This window comes from Belonocnema kinseyi, chromosome 5 (genome assembly GCF_010883055.1).
Source record: "Belonocnema kinseyi isolate 2016_QV_RU_SX_M_011 chromosome 5, B_treatae_v1, whole genome shotgun sequence".
In the NCBI taxonomy this organism is placed as follows: Eukaryota; Metazoa; Arthropoda; class Insecta; order Hymenoptera; family Cynipidae; genus Belonocnema; species Belonocnema kinseyi.
The window spans coordinates 47,785,994-47,802,550 of NC_046661.1; the positions used below are offsets into that span (position 1 = coordinate 47,785,994).

At 34.9% G+C, this 16,557-nt stretch overlaps 1 protein-coding gene across 1 annotated transcript in view; it reads left to right on the plus strand.

Annotated features, from left to right (window-relative positions):
- LOC117173266 (protein O-mannosyl-transferase TMTC1-like) overlaps positions 1-16,557 on the plus strand; it is a 1,004,108-nt gene that overhangs the window by 479,819 nt on the left and 507,732 nt on the right. Inside the window, exon 3 of the mRNA XM_033361737.1 lies at positions 12,667-12,740. Within this exon, the coding sequence (XP_033217628.1) occupies positions 12,667-12,740 (74 nt within the window). The remainder of the gene's footprint in view (positions 1-12,666; positions 12,741-16,557) is intronic.

The following is a 16,557-nucleotide window of genomic DNA, read 5'->3' on the forward strand; positions in this document are numbered from 1 at the left end:
CCCCCTATCTAACGTGTTTGTTTTCGAATAAATTTTTTCTGATATTTGTCGTGATACAAATATAAAAACTTCGACACTTTTGAAAAGAAGAGAATTTATTATTCTGAATGAGGAGAGATTAAAAAATTGCATAAAATATGACATTTGTATATTTTTTTAACAAATATTTTCAGCGAGGAAAAAATCTTACGTAAGCAAGTTTTTTGACTACGTACCCGCACATAAAGATAGCATAGAAAAATGCCTAACCTCCATCCACCCAAAAACCTTACGTAATTTAAGGACGGCTCCTGAGGATTCTGGTTAAATCTGACATTGATTTTTGATTTGATAGGTACGGCAGTGACTGAACATATATTTTTTGGGAAGGATTTGAGAACGGAAGAAATAAAACTGGTCGAATATCCAAGGTTTTGCGAGATCCGCAGGCCAATACAATGTTGAATAATCTAACCTTTTGTTGAGGAAATCATTATTTTCACAACTAATATTAATTTTTCGAAAGCAGCAAATGACAACATTTGAACGGTTAGAATCGTTTGCAAATTTATTTTTTTACTCACAATTCTGATATCATAGAAGGATTCCCGATAGATATCGTGTTTTCAAAGGGCCACGAATTGATGATGATGACCCTAAATTTCGCGAAATGCATAGCGAAATAAAGAAAAAGAAGGAATCAACTGACATGTCATGTGTGCGTGCGTTATAACAGAAGTAACAATCAGTCACCAGACTAGGTATCATCTTCGCACCATGCACGTACGTCCCTTGTAAGAACTATGAGCGTTTGTAAATCACATTAGCCACGGGTGCTGAATCTCTACCGGTTCGCGGGCGTGTACTTACATCAAGCATCGCTGGTTGAGTGGTAAAAAGCCTGGCTGGTGGAGGTCAGACAACTCAGGGGTGCCCCTAACGAAAAACAAAATGTCATATAATGCATATTTTTTGATATTTTTTACCAGAAAAAATTTTTTTTACTCTATTCATTTTCGAGAAAAACCAACTCCTTTCAACCACGTCCATATAAAACTGTAAAAAAATAATCTTTTTAAGAGTTTTCCATTGTCAATTCAAATTCAAAATACCCTTTTCGATTTTTGGCTCCAACCCGTAACGTCTAAAATCAACCCCTCTCTAACACGTGGATATGAAATTGTAAAAAATCATCTTTTTGAGAATTTTTCAGTGTCAATGGAGTCTTTGATTTGTGGGCTCCTTAAAAATACCCTTTTCGATTTTTTTCTTGAACCCTTAACGTCTAAAATCAGCCCATCTCTTCCACGTCCATATAAAATTGTAAAAAAATTAACTTTTTGAGAAATTTCCATGCTCACTGAAGTCTCTGATTTTTTGGTTCCTCGAAAATATTCTTTCGATTTTTGCCTCCAACCCTTAAGGTCTAAAATCAACCCCGCTCTGCAACGTAGATATGAAATTGTAGAAAAATAATCTCCCTGATAATGTTCCAGTGCTAATGAAGTCTCTGATTTTTTGACTCTCTAAAAATACCCTTTCCACTTTTTTAGCTCAACCCTTAACGTGTAAAATCAACCACTCTCTACCACGTAGATATGCAGTTGTAAAGAAATAATCTATTTGAGTATTTGCGAGTGTCAATGGAGTCTCTGACTTTTGGGCGCTTCAAAAATACCGACTGCAATTTTTTGGCTCCAACCCTTTACGTCTAAAATCAACCCCTCTCCACCACGTAGATACAACTTTGCCAAAAGTTAATCTTTTTTGATTTTTTCAGTGTCAATGAAGTCTCTGAATTTTAGGATCCTTAAAAATATCCTTTCCAATTTTTTGGCTCCAACCCTTATCGTCTAAAATAAACCTCTCTCTACCACGTCCATATAAAATTGTAAAAAAATAATCTTTTTGAGAATTTTGCATGGTCACTGGAGTCTCTGATTTGTTGGCTCCTCGAAAATACCCTTTTCGATTTTTGGCTCCAACCCTTAACGTCTAAAATTACCCCTCTCTACCACGTAGACATGAAATTGTAAAAAATAATCTTTTTGAGAATTTTTCAGTGTCAATGGAGTCTTTGATTTTTGGGCTCCTTAAAACTACCCTTTCCGATTTGTTGCTTGGACCCTTAACGTCTAAAATCAACTTTTCTCTATTATGTGAATAAGAAATTGTAGAAAAAATAACTTTTTGAGAATTTTCCAGTTTGAATAAAGTCTCTGATTTTTGGGCTTCTCAAAAATAACCTTTCCGATTTTTGAGTCCTACTCTTAACGATTTTTGGGCTAGAACCCTTCATTAATAAAATCAACCCCTCTCTACCACGTAAATATGAAATTTTAAAACATATTTTTGAGAATTTTCAAGTGCCAATGGCGTATCAGGATTTACACTTATTGACAAGACCCCTTGCGATTTTAGCGCTCTAAACCTTAACGTCTAAAACCAACCCCTTTCTACCACGTTGATATGAGTTTTTCAAAAAATAATCAACCCCTGTCTGCCAAGTGTATATCACTTTCTTAAAAATAATCTTTTTTGAGTATTTTTATGTGTAAATAGTCTTTGATTTTTTGGCTGTTCGAAAATACCCTTTCCGATATTGGGCTCCAACCCTTAACGTCTAAAATCAACTCCTCTCTACTACATAGATATGAAATTGTAAAAACATAATTTTATAAAGAATTTTCCAGTTTCAATAAAGTCTCTGATTTTCGGGTTCCCCGATAATACCCACACCGATTTTGGGCTCAACCCCTAAGGTCCTTTATCAGATTGACAATCGCATTCAAATTTTGAGGCCGCACGTTTGAATTTTTTTGTCTGATTTTTTGCATACCTCATCTAAATAACCATATCCCAAATCAATCAGATCCGGTTTTCCGATAAAATTTTTATATTTTGTTTAATAATCAAAATCGAGAACAATAGCAGTGACACTCAATGAGATCTGTACATGCATGTTCGTAGCGAGCCTGCCACCCTTGTCAAACTCAAACTCAAGTTCGGTCAGTTAGAAAAACTGACTACATTCTGACTACCAGCGTTTGTAAAGCTAAGTTAGTTTAACGAAGAATATTTTTCCTGTGAAAGTATACAAATTTAGAAAGTTGGCAAATACTTCGAAGGCGGAAGCGCGGAGACTTCGCATACAATAAAACAATTTACAGGATTTGACCATCTGGCAGCCAGGTCCAGCATTGAGACTAGGTAAAATTCCTACGTACCCTTTTCCGCCAATTGCCGTTAGTTTTTGCAAAGTAAAAAGCTGAACTAAGGGCTGGATCAAAAAGAGCGTTTTCCAGACCGACAGTTAAGCGCCCGACGCCGTCGACATCACTTCATCTCTGGTTCGATCTCGATTTCTAATCTCTATGTAACATTACACAGTGATTAATTATTTTAATCAACGTTGTTATTGTTAGTGAATTTACGTCTTATTAACGCATACACATTTATCGTAATATTTCCTTCATTTTCCGCACGTGAATACCCACAATTAGTGACCCCGACGTTATCAGAGACGCGATCGTGAAGTGTTCAAGCGTGGAAAGTGCAACTGTGAATTGAACAACTTTAGTGCTAGTAATTGGTGACACGTTCGTAAAAAAAATGCCATACGAAACGAATACCAAGCAACAAAGATGTTCGACTGCCGCAAACAAGAAAACAAGTGCACACGCGGTCGCGATGCGCGTACGAACTTTTTGGTCAGACAAAATTTCACTGTGGTATAAAATTAGAGGCACAGTTCGGTATTGCCGCAATTACTCGAGATTCCACAAAGTATAGTTACGTGATGGCGCACCTCGAACCGAAATATATCGAGGACATTATTTAAAATCCACCTCAACTTGAAAAATATGAAGCCGTGACAGCCAGCTTGATTAAAAGAATTTCCGATTCAAGCAACATGCGCGTACGTAAATTATTAGAAGGTGAAGAAATTGGTGATCGAACGCCGTCACAATTTCTTCGTCATTTAAAATCATTCGCGGGCTCAGATCTGAACGAAGATTTTTTGAGGAACCTATAGATCAATAGATTACCCGTCTCGACTCAGCATGTGCTAGCACCAATGACGGAAAAGTCATTAGCGGCGATGTCGGAAATGGCCGATCGAATTCACGAAATTCGATCCGAGAAAGGTAGAATCGCGCAAGTTTCTGAGGCTTCCGAAATTGCAGCTCTACGCAAAGAGTTACAGAAATTACGCAATGAAATCAGCGTTATCAGTAGAGGACCGCGTGGACGAGGCCCACAATGGGGAAGAAGTCAGTCACGTAGTCGAAATTCGTCTCAAAATCGCAAATCGGGTTCATACGATCTGTGCTCGTACCACAGAAAATCCGGTGATAAGGCGACGAAGTGTCGCAAGTCATGCAATTGAAAGGCCTCGGGAAACGACAAGAATCATCATTGATAGCGACACTCAACGATGGACCCAGCAGAACTCGTCGCATTTTCGTTACCGAAAAATCATCGAAAATCGCTTATTTGATTGACACCGGAGCCGACGTAAGTGTTTTTTCGCGAAAACGTGTGAGTGTACATTTACGCAAGTGCGAATACGAACTCTATGTAGCAAATAGCACACGCATAGACACGTACGGTAGAATAGCTGTCGATCTTGATTTTTCACTGAGACGAAGTTTCAAATGGCGGATGATAGTAGCGGATGTGGATACGCCTATCATCGGCATGAAAGTTTTAGTTTATTATGGACTTCTCATCGTTAAAAAAATAAACGCCTAATCGATCTGGAAACCGGGTTAACGACACAAGGGCGACTAGCATCGGACAACTACGTTTCGATCAAAACGATCGTCGGTAGTACGAACTATCATCGCATTCTTTCCGTGTCTCACGAAGTAACGCGACCCGTGGTTTTCGGCAAAGAACCAGTGAAACATGACGTAAATCATTATATCAAGACCACTTCCGGTTCTTCAGAGTTCTGCAGACCAAGACGGCTTGCACCTGGTTGTTACAAGCAAGCGAAGACAGAATTTGACGTGATGATGCAACAGGGAATCATACGACCATCGAAGAGTTCCTGGACTTCACCCTTACACTTCGCAGCGAAGAAAGACAACGGAGTGCGACCATGCGGTGATTATCGTACGCTCAATGCACGCACGATACCGGACAGTTACCCTGTCCCTTGCATCGAGGACTTTGTTAGAAGAAAATAGATTTGGTAAGAGCATGTATTCGAATTCCAATTGCCCTGGAGGATGAGGAAAAAACTGCGATAACCACATCTTTTGGTTTATTTGCATTTTTCGTATGCCTTTCGGACTGCATAACGCCGCGCCAACTTTTCAAAGATTTATAGATCATGTACTAACCGGGTTAGATTTTTGCTATGCATATCTTCACGATATTCTAGTAGCATCAAAGGGTCACGTAGAGCATGAAGAGCATTTACGATTATTGTTTAAACGGTTAAGCGAATATGGTCTCGTGTTAAATTCTGGAAATTGTGTTTTTGATGAGGATCATGTAAAGTTCTTGGGCTACATTGTCGACGAGCTAGGTATACGAATCGATCCAGAACATGTTAAAGCAATTAAAAATTTTACAAAACCAACGACTGTAAAGAATTTGAGGCAATTTTTAGGTTCGGTTAACTTTTATCGCTGGTTTATACCTGATGCCGCAAAAATTCAGCATAAATTAAATGCACAACTTTGCGGGTCTAAGAAAAATAACTTTCCAATTACGTGGATAAAAGATTTAGAACGCGTCTTTAATGATTTAAAAACTGCTCTCGCTAACGCCACGATGTTAGTTTACCCGGTCGCAGGGGTCCCATTATCAGTTAGCGTAGATGCCTTCGACTTCTCGATGGGAGCCGTGTTACAACAACGTGTCGACGATGCATGGCTGCTGTCAAGCGATTCAGAAATTTAATTAAAGGTCACGATTTCATTATTTTTACCGTCCACGAACCTTTAATTTTTGCTTTTTCTCAAAATTCAAATAAATGTTCTCCTCGAAATTTCCGCTACCTAGATTTTATCGCTCAATTTACAACGAATATTCAACACGTGAGCGGCATAGATAATGTACGAGTAGTTGCGGATTGGTTACCACGAGTTGAAAGCATTGTCGAAACAATCGACTGTAAAGCGATAGCTGAAGCTCAAAAACAGTACAATAAATGGCGCATGATTCTAGAATCAGGTTGAACCCTGGGGTTAAAGCCACACTAAAGCTAGTATCAAAACGTTTCGTGTAGCCTTCAATTAATAAGGATTGCAGGATGTTGGCGAAGAGTTGCATTCCCTGTCAACGCGTGCAGGTCACGAGACACGTCGCAACACCGAGTTGGTATCCCGATTTGGAGTTCCCTTGAAAATTACAACCGATCGAGGACGGTAATTCCAGTCAAAACAATTCGAAGAATTTTCTCAAACCGACAGTTAAAAGCAGCAATTAAGTGCCACGAAAACGAAGGATGGGCGGAGGCCCTACCTACTGTCCTTTTAGGCATTCGAGCCTCAATAAAAGATTTAAAAGCGAGCTCATCTAAATTGTTATATGGCACGGCTCTTAGATTGCCTGGCGAATTTTTCTGAACAGGCCACTGTTTCCATCGTCAGATTAAAACCAGCGTTCATCCTCGAAGAAGATACTGAGAATAAAAACGCGGCTGACGGAGAAGCTGTACACGATGACAACGTAGAGAAATGACAACGACAACAGCCAAGAATGCAACTACAGAGAAGAGACGAGAAAAATTATTTCAACCCACGATCCGGCAGAAGTGTTTGTTTTTTGGAAGGTTGCAGGGTGGTTTTTAATCTACGATTTTGATTTGTATTTCACAACGATTTTTATTTGTATTTCGCAAAAGATTTAACGTTGATTAATAGCATTGATACCGTAGATAATTTTTTTAAACGACATTATATTTCTATTTCCATGTAGCTTTATCACTGGTAAGGGGGTAATGTAGGCATTATGACTACTAGCGTTTGTAAATCTAATTTAGCTTAACGAAGAATATTTTACCTGTGAAAGTATACGAATTTAGAAAGTTGGCAAATATTTCGAAGGCGGAAGCGTGGAGACTTCGCATACATTAAAAGAATTTACAGGATTTGACCATCTGGCAGCCAGGTCCAGCATTGATACTAGGTAGAATCCCTACGTACCCTTTTCCGCCAAGTACCGTTAGTTTTTGCCAAAGGAAAAGCTGAACTAAGGGCTGGAATGGAAGAGCGTTTTTCAGACCGACAGTTAAGCGTCCGATGCCGTCGAGATTACTTCATCTCCGGTTCGATCTCGATTTTTAATCTCTATGTAATATTCCACAATATTCAATTATTTCAATAAACGTTCTTATGGTTAGTGAATTTACGTCTTATTAACGCAGACTCATTTATCGTAACATTTCCTTCATTTTCCGCACGTGAATACCCACAAAATCATTACATTATAGATTACAATTTATATTATACGCACCTAAAATGCATATACAGCTAACACAGCGTGCTACTACTACTGTTCTTTCCTTTTTGATTATTAAACAAAATTTAAACATTTTATCGAAAAATAGCTCTGCTTGGTTTAAAATATATTAATTTAGATGAGGCATGCAAAAAATTAGACAAACATATTCAACGCGTGGCCTCAAAATTCAGAACTGAGTATTTAATTGCTAAATATTTTAAAACAATTACTTTGACTATTCGTTGTTTTTAAATAATAATTGTTTATACAAGTCAGAATAAATTCCTTAAAGACTTCCATTATTTCTGCACACGTTAAGAAATTTTGCTGAATTTTTTATTTATTTGCTATTAATTATATAAATGAATTGATTTTGCACATAAAAATTAAATGAAACCATCTTGAAGCAAGCAGAGCTATTTGTTTAATGAAATGTTTATATATTTTCTTAAAATGATAAAGAGAAGAACAATAATAATAACGTGCGGCGTTAGCTGAATATTCTGTTTAATCAAGATTATAATTTTAATCTAGATGCACGTATAATATAGATAGGCTCTGTATCCTTCAAGAAATGAGAATGTAGATGACGTATGCAAGAAATGATTCAAAAATATTCAACCCTTTGACCTAAAAAGTAAGAACTGATTATTAAAATGCTAAATATCTTAAAAGAAAGTACTTCGATTATTTTTTGTTTGTGTTACCAATTGCAGATTGGTCAGACTAAATTCCCTAAAGACGTTCATTATTTCAGTATACGTTAAACAATTTTCCTGAATCCTTTATTCATTTGTTGGCAATTATATGAATAAATTGATTTTTTACATGAAAATGAAATGAGTCTACGGTTTAATAATGACACGTTTTGTAACAGATCCTTATTTAACTGGCCGAAATCTCTTAACAATGCCCGGCATTCATTCGTTCCGTGTCACTCATCACCCTGCGGGGAGTCTTCTGACTTGAGTTTGACGAAGGTGAGCAGACTTGCAGTGGACATGCAGGTACTGCTATCACTGAGCGTCACTGCTATTTTCCTCTATTGGTCTCTACGTTATTGATTATTACACCAAATATAAACATTTTATCGAAAAACCGGCTCTGCTTGATTTGAGATATGGTTAGTTAGATGAGGTATGCAAAAAGCCAGACAAAAATATTCAAACGTGCGGCCCCAAAATTCGGACGCGATTAGACATTCTAATAAAGGTCCTTAAGGGGATTTATTAGTATGCCAAAATAATGAAACACGGGATTCCATTCTAAAGCCGCATTTTTGAATATATTTTCCTGCTTTTTTGCATAAGGCATCCAAATGTTGGTCTATTTTGTTGGCCAGCGCTAGTTTTTGGTTCAAATGTTTATATTTTGTTTAATGATAAAACAGGAGAGAACAATAGAGAAAAATTTCAGTGACACTCAGTGTGGACCGTCGCAGCATACTCATCGAACCTCGTGAAACTCAAGAGGCAGTTACCCTGGAGCGCATCAAATGGCTCGTCGAGATGCTCGTAAATCATGACCCTTTCATTGTTATGAGATGCAGGTTCGTTACAAATACCTAAAGTATGAAAGCATGAATGGATTCAATTTTAATTAACAGAATTAGCTTATTCATATAAGTGGAAGAAAGTGAAAACAAGATTCATAAAAATCGGTTAATATTTGCAGTAATAATATAAATTTTAAAGTGCAGACGACGGTACAGCCAGATACGTCGTAGCGTTTCGAACAATGCGGAATGAACTACCTTTTCATTGATAAGAGATTCATGCCGGTTACGAAACCTAACATTTGAAAGGATGACTGGATACAATTTTAATTGCCACAATCTGTTTTCTTCATAGAATTGGAAAAAAGTGAAAAACCTATTCCGGAATATCGGGTAATAATTGCAGTAAGAATGCAAAGGTTCAAGTCCATGCAAAAGTGTAGCTTTGCTGACAACTTGACACCTATTCCCTCAATATCAATAATAGGTTAAGGCTCAGACACATTATACACACTATACACTCTAATGTCACTAATTGATGTTAACATTTTAATAAGTGACACAGTATTTACAAAATAACCCTGAAAGTTGCTAAATAATTGTGCAAGTCATTAAAATTTGTTGAAACGATACAAAGATAAAGACAACCTACCCCCAATAAAAGTAAATGGATTAATTACCAGAATTTGCTATTTCTTTTTAATGTAAATATTTGCCCAAAACCTGGATTCGAACTTGTAAACTCGCAAAGTAATATTTACCGAATATGAAGGTGTAGAAATCTGCAATTCAAGGATGCTGTACATCTCTCTAAGATATACATTTTAACAATTTTGTCCGTTTATATATAGATAGAATACTTACAATCATCTTTTTAAACCAATTTTTCATTTAATCTTATTAACAAGTTCATAATTTGAAATTCAAGTAAGTGCACAAGATGAAAATGATCATTTTTATCGAAAGAAGTCAGTAATTGCTTTAGTAAGCTTTTCTCACATTGTTAACTAGCAAAATGCTTATTCATTTAGTAAAGCTTATTATTCGAAACTAATAAAACTTTTTAAATGAGCAGTTTATATAAAGTACCTATTATTAAGATTGGGGGAGTAGGTGTCAAGTTGTCGGAAAAGCTACACTTTTGAATGGACTTCAACGTTTCCTTTATTACTGCAATTATTACCCGATTTTCCGGAATATGTTTTTCACTTTCTTCCAATTATATGAAGAAAAGAAATTCTGGCAATTAAAATTGTATTTAGTCATCCTTTCAAATATTAGGTTTCGTAACTGGCATGAATCTCTTGTCAATGAAAAGGTAGTTCGTTCCGCATTGTTTGAAACGCTACGACGTATCTGGCTGTACCGTCTTGTGCCCTTTAAAATTTATATTATTACTGCAAATATTAACCGATTTTTATGAATCTTGTTTTCACTTTCTTCCACTTGTATGAATAAGCTAATTCTGTTAATTAAAATTGAATCCATTCATGCTTTCATACTTTAGGTATTTGTAACTAACCTGCATCTCATAACAATGAAAGGGTCATGATTTACGAGCATCTCGACGCGCCATTTGATGCGCTCCAAGGTAACTGCCTCTTGAGTTTCACGAAGGTCGATGAGAATGCTGCGACGGTCCACACTGAGTGTCACTGAAATTTTTCTCTATTGTTCTCTCCTGTTTTATTATTAAACAAAATATAAACATTTGAACCAAAAACCGGCGCTGGCCAATAAAATAGACCAACATTTGGATGCCTTATGCAAAAAAGCAGGAAAATATATTCAAAAATGCGGCTTTAGAATGGAATCCCGTTTTTCATTATTTTGGCATGCTAATAAATCCCCTCAAGGATCTCTAAGTAGTTGTTGTAGCTGGCAAACTGCTATCTGTAAATTCTTAAGTCTTTTCGATCACGTTATATCAAACCAGGAAAACTAATTTAGTAAGCAGGACAATTTTTTGAAGTTGCAAGGAAATATAGAAATCTTTAAGAAATAATTATGACTGTCTTAGTTTTTTTCACCTGTCAAATGAAAGGAGATGGTAAGCATAGACGCAGTTTTAGTTTGCTCCAGTTTATAAGGAACGCAACTGCATTACTATCTCTTTTACTCTTCCCCCCTCTCTCCCTCTCCCCCCTCTCTCGCCAAACTCCAAATTGAATAGGTTCACTGAGAGCTAATTATAATTGGCCTCCAACTTAAACGGAACCCCTCCTACCTTCTTCGCCTACTATGCTTTCTCTATCTATTAACTTCTTTGCGCCCCTTCCACAGCTCTACCTCTCGATTCACGAACAACCTTTCTTTCTTGCTGGAGAGCAAGGGCGTAAACTTTGAAAGTTAAGAATGTATTATAGTTAGTGCCTTAATCAAAACTTTCGATATAATTCGTTGGATTGTTTGCAGTCGATTGAGTGCAATTATGTCCCTGTTATTTTCGTCGCGCACAGATGAACGGAAGTTGCTGTCGTAATTAATTTAAAAAGTTTTGTTTTCTAATTTTGTTGTTCTACATTTTATTTTAATTCCCACATGTTAATAAAAAACGGCAGTGAATAAATTACGGGGTACTGTTTAGCATTCAAAATTTTAATTTCAATGAATATTGATAAAATAACCTTATAGTCAATATAAACTTGTCTTTATCAAAATTAGCTAAGCGGAATCCATTGCTTCTAATGCATTTAGGTGAAAGAAATTAAATATGGATAGGGTTTTAGAAAAAATGTGTTTAACGATGAAAGTATAATCGAAAATTGATTTTTTTGTACGAAACTTTAGATTGATCCTTTGGTAAGCAAAGTACAAATGATGAAATTTCAAAAAACTTTTTAATGGGCTTTAGAACATTTTAAGTTACAACTATTATTTTGATCGATACTTGAAACTAGGGCCCAAAGATTTATTATTATTTTCTCTTCTCAGTTTAACTAAATATCCTACAAAATTCGATTCAATAATAATATTAATGTACAGTTTGAATAATAGAGATCTGCATTTGGACATAATCATTCGAATCGGGTTCTCTTAGTTCTATAGATGAATTAGTTTACAGGCAGAATATATCTTTCAGTTAAATCTGAACTTAAACAGTTGAGATGGCCTGCTGTTTATTTTGATGTGCTTATAATGCGGTCAGTAGAAATTTAACCTTGGTGATGCTGGGAATGTCAAGAATTCACTGAAGTTCAAAATACCTTGGATACCTATCACTATCTCTGCCATGCTACTTGTACACAGAAATCCCGTTTGATGTAGGTTCAGAACAAAGATTCGTGCGGAGAAATGATAATTTAACTTTTTATTTTAATCTTCCACATTCATTGAGAAATTAGTATATGGAAAAATTAAGTATATTGTGCAGTTTCTATTCTCTCGAATTAACCATATGATAAACTTTCAATTCTCTCATTTACCGATTTTCTTACAGAATTTTTCATTGCTGATAATTGTAAGTAGTATTAAAAGGGATCTTTAATCTACACAAAATATATAATATCCCTTCATTAAAAGCGTTGAAATTGAAATCAATTTAATAGTAATTCATTAGACTTATATAGGGTTGTTGTGAAGATTAATCAATATGACTGATAATAAGATACGTATATTAAAAGAGTAATTCCGAGATGACTACCCAAACTTATAACAACGATTTCGCTTCATATCCTGAATTTCGCGTGGAAGAGATACTTCGATTAAAAAATATTATTATCTGTTTTCAGGTTACCGGAATTGTTGGAAGGGCTGACGTCCTTGCATGCATATTCTTCTTGTTGTCCTTTCTGGCCTACCATGGGTGAGTAACTAAAAAAGAACTATATACATACATTTTTATAATCTGTGTTTCAAATGTAAAATGTTATAAAAGTTAGCTGAATAAAAAAATGTATATTATAAAATCAGCATTTTTAACCATATCGATATTGAATGTATTATATTGTGGTTGAAAATCTCCTTAAAAAGAGTAAAAAATGATTTCATAAAAGAGAGAAATCCTTGAACGCTGAATGTTTGAAGAATCAGAAGCAATATTCTTGTAAACAGCTTTTGTTTTACACATGGCTGATGATCCACTTTTTCTATTTCACAGTCTTCTCTTCCTTTATCTTTCTTTCGATTCCAAATAGGATTAGCAAGTTTTTTTCTTTTTTTAACGAAAGGTTCAAGGTAACTTTTGCTTTCTCGTACAATAGTTATTCGTCCGTTATACGTTTTTTCTTTAGGAACGCTATGCTTTAAGAAACCCTATAACAACTTATTATTATACATAATTTATATCTTAATTTTGTATTTCTAGATAGTTATTTAAAATTTTTAAACATTCAAAATGTAGTAATAACTTACGTATGACTTTGAAGTATTCTCTTTATATCACTCAATATAAATGTGTATTTAAATGTTTGGATTCGAAATTTACGAACTGTTTGGCACTGATAAGCTTACCTTATACTTCCTGAATAAATTTCTACTAACTTTTTGGAGAGACAGAAACTTGTGTAGTAACACAGTTGCATGATAGGATAGAGCCAATAAAACTCTTATTAATCTACATAAAAGCGGGTAGCAAATTCAGCATAATGCTATTATTATCTCTTAAACGACCAGAAATATGAGCATCTGTCCAGGATTTTCTCATTAGAAAAAATGTAGACGTCGTAACGTCTGCCTGCCTGCTATATTCATGCTATACTCATACATATTCTTCCGAGAACTCTGAGAATCGTAGAGATAACTTAGCTGCTAATTTTTGTTTTCAAAAGATTTTTTTAATATTAATTTTAAGATTTTCTTTCCGAAAATAGTATTTTTATAATTTTCGAAAGTAGTTACTGGGTTCTAATAAAATAAGAATAACATTTTTGTCTCAAAATAATAATTTTGGTACATTTTTTGAACTATACTTTTTATTCAGAGCAATTATGCAAAAAATTGTACACAGATAGAAGCGCAATTGAAGATCTTGATCGAATAACCGGGCGAGCGCGTGAAAGGCGTCCAAGTATTATCCAAATAAAACGGTCGAAGAATTTTAACTTTTTGGACAATACGGGATATAAGATGGCCTAATATTCCCAAATTTAAACAGCGACCTGGTCGGGTGTTATTAATGGTAACTTGACCAGAAAATATTACGCATGCTCTTGTCAGGGGTTGGTAGAGTTTCCTCTATTTGTTTTCTAGTCAATTACAGGGAAGTTTAGAGTGGTCCTAACTTTGAATTTAGATAGGCACTACTCAAATACAAAAGGTATTTCCCTAGATTTGTCAATACCTATAAAAATTGAATTTTCAATAAATTATAATCATGGGAGTTAAACCAAATTAAGAGCAAAAGTTACCCATTGAAAAAAAAATTATGCACTAAACAATCGACAATAGTGGAAGAAAGTAACAATGCAGAAGGCTGTTATAGACTGTGTTGCAATTAAAGTTCTACAATAAGACTAAAAAATAATGAATAAAATATATTTTTCATACTAATTGAACATTTCTTATTGTTCGTTTACACAGTGTAAGCAATTAATTTCAAATTTAATATTTTTTTAATCGCAGAACCCAGGTAGAAATATTCTCTTTATGCCTAAAATAAATATTGGCTCTTACGCGAGGCCGCATTCAGATTTTGTAGCTAAAAGAATCCAGGCTTTCCCTCGGCTGGCCCTCGAAAGGTTATTATCGTGTGCCACTTGACATTTACTTTTTAGCATTATATTTTCCAATCAAACTAGATAAAAGGCTCTGTTCATAAAGATATATATTAAAAACAATTTCTATCGATTAATTATTTTCTGGAGCCCTTGTAAAGCCCACGACAGGTAAAACGGGAAATATGGCTGTGAGTGTTAGAAGTGATCTAATGTTCTTATGCTTAATTATACTTAAATTAACAAAGAAAACATTTTAAAAATTACCGGGACTCAAATTTTTATAACTTTCACTTTTTCTGATAAAATTTAAAACATTTGGTGCCTTAAAAAATTTAAAAAAATTTTTTCTCGTATATTGATTTTAAAATCATCTAAGTACGTTTAAAAACCATCTTTAACCAATCGAGTTTCAAGAACCTTTTTTCCTAAGTTAGAAAGTATCGAATGAATACCGTCAAGTATTTATGATATCGTACTCAGCGTGTGGCATCGCAGCTATGGGGATTAGGCGTTCGACTTATACGCGTGCAGTGCGTGCGTTCGATTCTCGGTGCTTGTGGATATTTTAATAAACTGCGTATCTCTTTAGTTATAAGTAATAAGCCTTCTTTAGTCAACTTCAACAATTAATTTAGTTTCAGAATAACGTGCGAAGTATCGTTAAGAATTTAATATCAATAAAAATGCGAGAAAATGGAAGAGTGTTTGTGAAAGGTTACAGAAAGGTGTAAAAAATGTTTAAATTTAACTTTTGCAAAGAAAATATATTTTAAATTTGGATTGATATTTTCCTTTTGCAAATAAAAAATTTCTGGTAACAGATTATGGCAATGTCCTAGTTAAACTTTTTTACTATTGCAACCATAGCATCACACTTCAGAATTTTTCAGAGACAGGGCCTCTTAAGAAACATGTTATAATTTCTACCCGAGAAGAACTTTAATTGCAATCATTACGAAATCTCGTACACCATAACACATCACCACATAACCTATAATCAAATTAGGAATTAATAGGGAAATAGAGCAAGGATCTAGAAAGGATCTTACTGTTTAGTCAGGAAATAGAAAGGCACCCTCGATCGAATCTGGTCAGAGAGTCTAGGCTAGTGCCTTTTCTGTAAAGCGTGACGTTCTTGTCGGGTCCTTTCCAGATTTCCCGTTCAGTGCCCCAATAAAGTTAGCTAAAAATAACTAGCACCCTACCAAAATTGAGTCGTCATTTCTGCACGGGACTAATACGCGTTTTGCCGGAAAAGGTCGCGAAACTCGTATAAGTATTGTAAGAACAGTTGAGGTCCTCATTTTGACCGTTTAAATAATACTTATATTCGATCAGGGTCTTCAGTTTATAAAGCATTGAAGATGTTATTGATACTTAAAATATTTGAAATTATCGAGCTACGTATCGATTTATTCCAAGAGATTCCAGAAAATTGAAATAGATTTTTATGGACTGAAAAAAGTTTATAGAAGATTTTAAAAAATTCTGAAATGTTTTACAAGATTTCTCAGAAGTCGTAAAATTTTAATCAAGGAATGCGAAAAGTCAGAAAATGGTGTATTAATTTATTATAATAAATGATTTCTCAGATTGTAATTAACATCCAGTTTTCATCAAAATTGACGTTAATTTGTATTTCCCCTAAGTGTAAAAAAAAGACTACGGGAAACCCTTATCTGAAACAATCACGTCTTATTTGGACTTTTTTGAGGTCACTGCAATTCTTGGCCGACTTTAATTATACTTCGCAGCTCACTGGTTTCAACTAATTTTCAACTTGTGCTATACTTTCCAATCTACCGAATTGATTGACATACAGTTTAAATGAGAAGCATTTAGCAAAATATTCTTGATATATATTTAAAGAATTTACTGTAATAGTTTCTAAAATTTGTTCGCATATAGTGTAAAAACTGAAAGTTTAGAAATTACTTAAATAGTGGATTTAAACAAAATTCAAGT